At 39.0% G+C, this 9,500-nt stretch overlaps 1 protein-coding gene across 20 annotated transcripts in view; it reads left to right on the top strand.

Moving 5' to 3' along the window:
• The first annotated feature begins 3,654 nt into the window (after window positions 1-3,654).
• IKZF2 (IKAROS family zinc finger 2) overlaps window positions 3,655-9,500 on the top strand; it is a 151,186-nt gene continuing 145,340 nt past the window's right edge. For 3 of the 20 annotated variants that reach the window (XM_005574189.5, XM_045367658.3, XM_074010020.1), the window contains exons 1-3: window positions 5,600-5,856; window positions 7,411-7,459; window positions 8,246-8,350. In XM_005574189.5, coding sequence (XP_005574246.1) covers window positions 5,854-5,856; window positions 7,411-7,459; window positions 8,246-8,350 — 157 coding nt within the window. In that variant the 5' untranslated portion in view covers window positions 5,600-5,853. Of the gene's footprint in view, window positions 3,867-4,178; window positions 4,589-5,341; window positions 5,449-5,599; window positions 5,894-6,294; window positions 7,069-7,410; window positions 7,460-8,245; window positions 8,351-8,397; window positions 8,582-9,500 lie in introns of those variants that run through there. The other 17 variants (XM_065526044.2, XM_065526040.2, XM_074010018.1 and 14 more) reach the window with 12 other exon arrangements.

Here is a 9,500-nt window from a genome sequence, read left to right as displayed (position 1 = left end):
TGCTTCAAAGACAAGAACAACATCACCTGACAAAAATAAAACAAGTTATCGGTTTTAAAACATTGTGCTTATGTGTGCCTGTTATTCTTAACTTTTTCAGGGATTCAAGTTATTTTAGGGTACCTATTCTGGTTCATTGTGTTCTGTATCTAGCACAATAAAGCCATTTAAATAAAAAAATTAATATAGAATTCATTTCCAAAAATGTCTTCTTTAAGGAAAGAATTACAATTTTCCAAATTGTCCCCTCCCACCTTCTGCTAAAAACAAAACCAAAACTTAAAAATATACAGTTAATTCCTTGAGCAAACAAAAGGGGATTTTATCCAAATTCCTTTAAAGGGTACTTAGGGCTTTTAAATCTAAAACAGATAAAACAGACTACTCAAAGAAACAAAACCAACACTCCATAATGTACCTTTTAGCTATGTTGACTTGTAAAATTTTTCTTTTGCTGATCACACTTAGTGATTACAAAATTAAACCTGTTGCATTTCTTGATAGTCACCCTGGTTCATGAATTGTCAGGTAGTAACAGGAAATAATTCATTTTTGAAACAGAGGGGTTACATAAATGTATTTTATTCCAAATTGTATTTTATATACAATTTTAGCCACTTTTCACATTTATGTTTGCAAAATTAATATACAAACGTTAAAAATAGATATTTAAATTTTTAAAAATTTATATAACATTGTATTTTATATACATTTTGTAAATATAACTGTTATCTACCAAGAGGTTCAGATCCTTTGTATAGCTTGTAAGCTAGAGCTGACCTGTTAAGGATATTTGTAATATGACTTATGAGCCAAGATCTGACCAAATTCTTCATGAAATCAGCATGTATCTTTGAAATCTGACCTTTTTTGTCTTTTGAAAAGAGTTTAATACATGAAAGCTAGCTGACTTTATAATTTCCTTCAGATTCATTCATTTAATAAATGTTTATTGAGTACCAACTTGTACCAAATACTATGTTACTTCTGAGAAAACAATGATTAACAGGACATAATCCCTGGCCTTAGAAAGATCATATCCCAGTGGTAAAGACAGACTTTATTTTAAAACTCAACACATTAATAAAATATTTACAAAGTATGTTATGAAGGAAATATTCAAGGTGCTACGATAGGAATTGGTGTAAGAAAATGTTTGGGTAGGTTGAGACAGCAAGGGTCAGAAAGAACCAGCTACGTCAAAAATGGTAAGGGTTGACGGGTCTGTTTCCTCCCCACCCTGTCACTTCTTCCCTAAAGTAAAAACTTAACTCTCCAACTGGATACAGTGGCCAAAGAACATGGTACTCCACTTCCCTAGTGGTATATTTTAATGCACGGTATAGCTATATGTGTACCTTAAAAAAAAAGTGTACAGTCTATGTCTTCTGGCAAAGGACAGAAATAAATGCACCCTCTATCAAAATACTACCCAGAGACGCCAGGTGCAATCGCTCCCGCCTGTAATCCCAGCACTTTGGGAGGCCCAGCACTTTGGGAGACCACCTTAGGTCAGGAGTTCGAGACCAGCCTGTCCAACATGGTGAAAACCCGTCTCCACTAAAAATACAAAAATTAGCCAGGTGTGTGGTGGTGGGTGCCTGTGATCCTAGCTACTTGGGAGGCTGAGAAAGGAGAATCACACGAACCCAGGAAGCGGAGGTTGCAGTGAGCCAAGATTGCGCCACTGCACTCCAGCATGGGTGACAGAGTGAGACTCTGTCTCAACAAAAACAAAACCAAAACTAACAAACAAACAAACAAAACTACCCAGAGAAATTCTGAACAAAGTCAATCACAGTTTATACAAGGCTTCTTTCCCATGAGGGGATTGCATTGTGAATCTTAGGACTATAGACTCCACAGCCATGAAATAAAACCCCCAATCTTGGTATGAAAACATAATCATGATTTCTCTCGATGAGTTAGATACACCATAATCTGCAAATAAGAAAGGAATGTAGGATGTTAAAAAGAGGGAAACATTTGCCAAGATGGTCCAATTCTCCCAGGTGGTCATGAGATCTTTGTTATTCTAAAATCTGGGATCCAATCAGGGGAAGGCAGGATGACAGAATGTAGTGTCTGAAGCCTTAGCCACTAGAGGGAGAAAGTGTGCCTCTGGTGACTAGGGAGCCAATGAAAGTTAACTCTTGAAAAGGACAGGCTTCAAGGAAGCTAAATAAAGCTCCAATAAACCAGGTGCAAGGGCTACATCAACTTGGTAACTCTGGGGAACCTGAGGATGTATCTTTAAGATTTCACAGTGGATCCTCTTCTACCAAATAATTAAATTGTGTAAAAATGTGCAAACTGTCAAACACATTTCATCTTAATTTCGATTACCTTTCATATTTTCAAGGATCTCTATAACTGTACAGATACCTAAACACTTAGGTTCAGTTTTTAGGAAGGACTTATGACAATTTAGAGAACTTATGTTATCCTTTATATTTTGGGCATTTACATATTATAAACGACATACAGATTTTTTGAGGTAATTTAAGACTAAAATATTTGCTGTCTGTTGGGATAATTAGAGTGACTTACTGGTTGTCTACTCAGACTTTCCCAAATATGACTTTAGGAAAACTAATTTTATTTAAATAACTGGCAACTAAGTGTTTAAAAATCTGCCTTACCAATATATAACTCACAGGAACTGCAATTTTCCTTAAAATCATCATAATGTTATTGCAAGCCTGAGCCCAAATAATTTCTCTCCAACGAAAATTTGTTAATCTTGTTTGCTGTATCACACCATCTACCATTTTCTATAGTTAAACAAAAAGAGACTATCGTTATAATTGTTTAATAATACAATGTATGGCAAAAAAACCTTTCAAGAAGTAATTCATTATAAAAGCTACAGTGTCACACAAGTTATATGGTATCCATTATTTAGTTTGTGTCGATGTGAATTAATTCCTTCCCCATATCAAAATGTAAAGAAAAGACACTATCCAAAATTACCTATAGAGTGGTGCTTAAGGTACCGTTGATGATTTAATTTTCAATATATAGTTTTTTTTCTCAGCAGAAAAAAAACCTCAACAACTATTTCTGGAATTCTTCAAAGGAGTAGGAGTACGGTGCCTGTTCCGACTCTTCCAGCATTGATTTTCTTCACAATCTGTGATATGGTTTCTCAGAAACACCGTTTGGCAGTCCTGATAATTTCATGTGTTTTCAAATTTCAGCCACCCAGACTACACAGTTCACTATTTTCAGCTCCTTTCATTTTCCTTTTCCCTTTAATTATAGAAGTCTCTATTCCCTCTTTTCGCAAATGTGGTCAAGAAAGATACTAAACGCTACTATTTGTAGAAAGAATATGCATTTGTTTTTCTCTTGACGGTTCACCTAAGTTCTTTCCAAATAAACAAGCTGTGATTGATAGTGATAGGGACTTCAAGGGTGGCAACTTTTCGGACCCTCATCCATTCCGTTGACTTTGGGGGACGTGGCACATGCCTCAGGGGAGAAAAAGCAAGTAAACACTTTAATTTTAAACTTGCGCTGTTAAAGCACTTTCAAAATAGTAATAGTTGAGCTTCATCTCAGACGTGAATGCCTTTCTCAGTCTATTCCCCAGGACCCTTCTTATGCCGCTTCATGTCCCGGTCAATGCGGTGCGTTTTCCGAAATGGGGCCGCAGAGTTGCCGGCGGAGACCAGTGGGTGGGAGGCTCCACGCGCACTCCCCGACTCGGGCCGGGACGCGGCTCCCGGACTCCGCGCAGGGCGCCAAGATCGCCGCCGCACTCCCTTCCCCCGGCCTCCCCACCAATCCCAGTTTGAAAGAAAACTTCACTCGGCCGAAATGAACGTCCCCTCACCGCTCCAAGCCTCCAGCCGGCAGAAAACGTGAGATTTATTATGACACGGGGAGGGGGGATGGGGGTCGCCGTGGCACACTCGGAAACGGGTTACCTGGCCCCCGTCGGGGGCGGGGTCCGCAGTCCGGGGACCAACGGGCTGGGGGCGACGCGGCCGGGCGCGCGGGTGGGCGCGAGGGAGTGCGCGCGTCGCGGAGCCTCCGGGGCAGCACTTGTCCTGTAATCGATTGCCGAGCGCGCCGAGCGGCTGAGCGCGCAGACACGCGCACACGCGCCCGCCAGCCCGCGCGCGCGCGCGCACACGCGCTCTCATACACACGCACAGGCGCTCGGGACCCGCACACACGCACGCGCGCGCACGCACGTCCGCCCGCCCGCGCCCGGGGCTCCGCTGCCCGCCGCCCGCCGCCCGCCGCCGCCGCCGCCGCCGCCGACACCGCCGCCGCCAGCCCGCCCTCCGCCCGCGGGCGTCTGCGCGAGCCCGGCCGGCGGGGGAGATGTGCTCGGGCTCCACCGGATCGGTTTCTCGGGGTTTGACCAGCTGTCCCGGGCTAACCCTGCTCCTCGCTGAAGATGGAGGAAGTAAAAACAGGATTACCCTTAGCTACAGATCCACTGCCTTAGTTTCCACCACCAACTGCAGTGCACAAACACACGTTAGGCACAGGAAAGAAAGAAAGACAGAGGACACATTAACAGTAAACACAAACAAAAGGGTGATGGGATTATTTTACTGCATGCACTGCTGAGGTAAATCTCCGCTTGGCTTTTGCGTGGTGAAGAACAGCTCTTGTTTTATTTGTCTTCTGATTCATAGATTATATATAAATATGTGTATGATTTGCAAAGGGGGGAGTGTTTTCAAAGTTAAGTGTAATTATATAGCATCTCGTTTTGCACTGTGGTGTGATCAAATGACTTGTTGCTGTTAACCAGTAATAATAATAATAATATAGGTGTTTTTCTCTGGGAGGGATGGATTGTGGTTCTGATTAGGGTAATGATTTTTGTAAAGGACGCTCAGGGAATCGGGTTGAAGATGATGTCCTCTGCCTTAATTTATCGTCCCCTCCTTGTAATCTGTTTCTGGGATGTTAATCGATTAATCAGTTCTCATCTCTATAGCTGTCATGAATTTGGACTTGTTTTGCTTTGTTTTAACTTGAATTCCAAGAAGAAAGATTGGGTAGGCTGGAATAAATTGCAGCTGTCCAGATAGAAGGTAATATCCAGATCCTGTTGGAATTAAAAAAAAAAAAAAAAAAAAAAAAAAAAAAAACAACCCTGGTATGACATATGTAAAAAGGCAGCAGTTAAATCACTTTGACAGGTTCTAGTATGGGCGAAAGAGATGGAATTAAGATTTAATTTTTTTCTTATTTGCCAAGGGCCAAAAACAGTCCTGTGAAGTTGGCCTAGGTTCCTAGCTGGGTTCTGCCTGACTGTCCCTCCCCTCTACCCGCCCCCCCCTCCTTTTCTTTCAGTTTTCTTGTCTTAGCTTTTGGTCGATTCTTAAGGAACCGGTGGATCAAGTTTTTTCTCTTGTTAATCGCATTGCTATAGCACTGACTGACCTCTCTCTCTCTCTTTTTTTTTCCTCTTTCCTGAAAGTACGTGGTGCCATTCCTGAGTGACTTTTCCTACTAGACCATCCCAAAGGGACGAGGGGGAGGGGTGGAACAAGGAGGAGGAGGAGGAGGACGAGGAGGAGGAGGAGGACGAGGAGGAGGAGGAGGAGAAGGGGGGTGTTCCTTCTCTCTCATTTCTTGGTTTTGTTTATCAGCCGATCTGTTTGCTGGATTTGGGCTTGGAATGACCCACCTGTAAAGTGCTTTTCCTTCCTCCTCCCCTTGAACTCTGCAGGGGGCTTGGCTTGGAGGGGGCAAGGGAGGGAAAGAGAGAAGGGGGAAACACAAAAAACTTCTTTCTTTCTCCCTCCGTTTATCTTCAGCCCGACATTGTCACCTCCTCTTTGAGGGGTTAGAAGAAGCTGAGATCTCCCGACAGAGCTGGAAATGGTGATGAATCTTTTTTAATCAAAGGACAATTTCTTTTGTATGTACATTTCGTTTCTCTTTCTCCTTTTTCTTTTTCTTTCTTTCCTTCTCTGAGGGTTAATAACCATTTCATTGATGGGGCAGCCTTCTTTCGCTTCTCCCTGACGTTTCTTTCTTTTTAATGTGTGTGTGTTAAATGTGTACATTTTTAAAGAGATAAGCTCATTTGTAAAATATCCGAAGAAACTGCTCCTCTTTTAAACTTTACGGATCTCTTTCTTAAAAGCCTTATGTAATCATAATTTAAAAGAATGTGATAACAGTACAGCAGGTTGAAATTTAAGTGCTGGGTAGTGACTGAGTTGGGAATTTGATCTGATTATTCCATAAAGAAAGAAAGAAAAGTTTTTTTTTGGGGGGGGGGGTAGTAAGGGAGGGTGGTGGTGAAGAAGGGGAGGGGAGGGAGAAGGGAAGTGGTTTTGGAGACAAGAAGTGAAGCTGCCTGTTTTCCAGTAAGTAATGGAGAAATTCCAGGAGCCAGGGCTAAATATACTTGGCGATCAATACAGAAATGGCTCATTGTGAATAATTTAGCTGCTGGTGCAGTGAGAGTTTTGAAACTAAAGGCAAAAAGGACCAAGGCCAAAGGGGGGAAAAAGTAAAAATCTTCACAGGACTTGTCAATTCTTAAACTTTTTTTTTCCCCACAGAATACAGTTAGATTATCGATCTTTTCATTATGTGAATCAAAGCTAGGGGGTGTCATCTCATACAGTTTACTTTTGTTTCTGAGAATTATGTTCTGTTTTCTATCATTTGTGCATAAGAATAATTGTCCAAAGTTTTTTTTTTTTTTTTTTTTTTTTTTAAGTGATTCTCTCTAGTACAACCAAAGTTTATGAAATTTTCAAAATCAGACTGTATTAAGTAGGCTTGGCATTTGTATCCAAGCATGGTCTGGCAGGAAATTAAGGTTACATTGAACAGGTGCTTACACAGAACTTGGGGTAGACTAAAATGTCAATACAAGTCAGGGAGTTGGCCAACTGCTGTAGAAATCTTCAAGACACCGTTGGGCACTAAGTTTTTTGTTTTGTTTTGTTTTCTTATGTTTGTTTGTCCTCCCCCTCCCTATTAGAACATGATGAACCAACTTGCAACAATTGTGAATAGAGCTATCTGTATACTGGGGAAGTCCTCAAACTGCAGTGTGATTGTGGGAAGTAGCGAATGGTAAAACACTTAAATCCCAGTTAAAGCTGACACATTTGAGGTGTACCCCTTATTTTTTCTTTAAACCCAGTAAATTTTGATTAAGACAGTCATTCTTTTTTTGCTCTTGCCCATCTCACTGCACACTTATCTTTCCTATCCTATCTCCAGCAGGAATCAGATCATTTGCAGAAAGAGTTCAGTGACTTGCAAATGAGCACATACAGTACACTGTGTATGTTTCTGGGCACAGGTTGCAGCAGCAACATGGACCAACTGCTTGGAGCTTCAAATAAGTTAAGAATTTGATGGCAGATACTGAAAGGAATCATTGTATTAAGGGTATAATCTTTTGTTTTGCAGCATTGCACTTTGACTATGGAAACAGAGGCTATTGATGGCTATATAACGTGTAAGTATTAGTTTTCATTAATTTGTTATTGGTAATAAAGTTGCCTTTGTACTACCTGTGTTTTAATTCCTGGATTATGAAACTTTATTAAGAATTCTGTATTCTTTTTTTCTATCTGTTCACAATTTCACCTTTGAATGAGTTTGAGAAAATAACAGCACTGAAGTGAAATAAGAAGGAAATATAGAGATATACTAAGTTAAGTAGTGTACTTAAATCAATAGTAGCTAGCAGATCAGCACTTTCCTACTTTTTATAATTTACTTTGTTGTAAGTTTAGAATAGTCTAGGTTTCATATATGTCTATTAATGTGATGTGTACTAAATATTTACTTCTCTGTAACCTAATTTTTCAGACATATTATGTGAAAGAGAATTAGCTTTCCTAACTTGACATTTCTTGAACTACCTGTCTTTTCCATCCTCTCTCTGATAGCTAGCATTTTGGAAAATGCTCATTATATATTCTGTATGCTTAGCAATTAAATTAGATGTTAAAAGAAAAGTTATTTCTTTCAACTGAAAGATACTTTAGAAATCAACAATTTATGTATTAAGATAATGAAGTTTTGTTAATTTTTTTTATTGTGGATTGATTATGGCTTTTCATCCTTTCATTCAACTGTATATTTCTACTGGTATTTCCTTATAGTTTTTTTTAAGGGAAAAATGTATTACCTTACAGTTTGAAGGCTATGCATGCCATTGCGTGTATAAAGCAAAGTTAGTAATTACATCTTACGTGACAATGAATAGAAACCAAAAGATTATATTTTGTGAAAGCAGGTGACAATGAGCTTTCACCCGAAAGGGAACACTCCAATATGGCAATTGACCTCACCTCAAGCACACCCAATGGACAGCATGCCTCACCAAGTCACATGACAAGCAGTAAGTCTTCGTTTTATGATTTTTTTTTTTTCTATTTCTCCAGCAACAGACTTGAATTTGTTAGGTCTGTGGGTCCTCTCACATTGTGGTATAGCTACTGTTATAGATTTTGCTAAAGAAAGAACAACACAGATTTATTCCTGTTCATTCTAGTATTATAAAACATGAGCCTGCTTACTAGTCTGAACTATCCCAAGGTGGCATTTGGGAGCTGGTGCTTACCTGTATCAGGTAAGAAAGGTTAGAATTTGCTGGTTATTGTTTTGACTTGCCAGGTTTATGACTAGATTTTTTGTTGTTGTTGGGTAAAAAATGTGGAAACATCACTTCCAAAGGACTCTTCACAGTTACTAAATGAAATAATTTTATATTGCCTTGGTAGAAAGCTAAACTGTCAGTGATAAAATTATAGTGTTACTTGCTTTTAAAAAATGTGAAAGTTTTTTCTCCAAAGCATTGGAAGTGAAGTGTAATTGCAAATTTATAGAACTCATTTATATCCATTTCTCTAACAAGGTTGAAAGTCTTTTGTTCAGAGAAGAGCTGATAAAATTTGGAAAGATGTTTTGAATTTGTAGGAAAAGACAGTTTTGGCTATTATTTTTGATAAAGGGTCATTTACTGATATAATATACATTGTTTTTGTGTAATAAGATGCAACTTATGTGCTGTCAGTGACAGAAGACAAAATGCTTTTCTTAATTAAGAATATGGTTGCTTTTTTCTTAATTACAATGTTTTATCAGTTTAGTTATCAAGTGCAAGTGCTTTATTACTCTTACTCAAAAGTAATTTGAAATCTTGTTTTCTTTATACTTTTGATTTATATTTTATTCTTATATGTTATAGAAAGGACATTGGACTTACATGTAAATATAATTAAATTTACAAGTTTTCTGTTCTGCCGGTATATGAAGGAAAGGCATTTTCTTTCCTTTGTTTCCCCCCTGAAGATTTAGTAACTAAGAAAAGTGAATCATCTACTTAATTGTGAGCATATTCAGAAATGTATTCTGACTATCCAGAGAGAGCAACTTTTTTTTTTTTACTTCTAACAGCTCTCGAAACTTTTAAGTTATTATAAAGCTACGAGCTTAGTAATTAGTAAAGACTAGTGAATTATAAGCAGTTTATATAGAATACTATTGAA

This window comes from Macaca fascicularis, chromosome 12, assembly GCF_037993035.2.
Source record: "Macaca fascicularis isolate 582-1 chromosome 12, T2T-MFA8v1.1".
Taxonomy (NCBI): Eukaryota; Metazoa; Chordata; class Mammalia; order Primates; family Cercopithecidae; genus Macaca; species Macaca fascicularis.
This window is presented reverse-complemented; position numbering and strand designations above follow the sequence as displayed.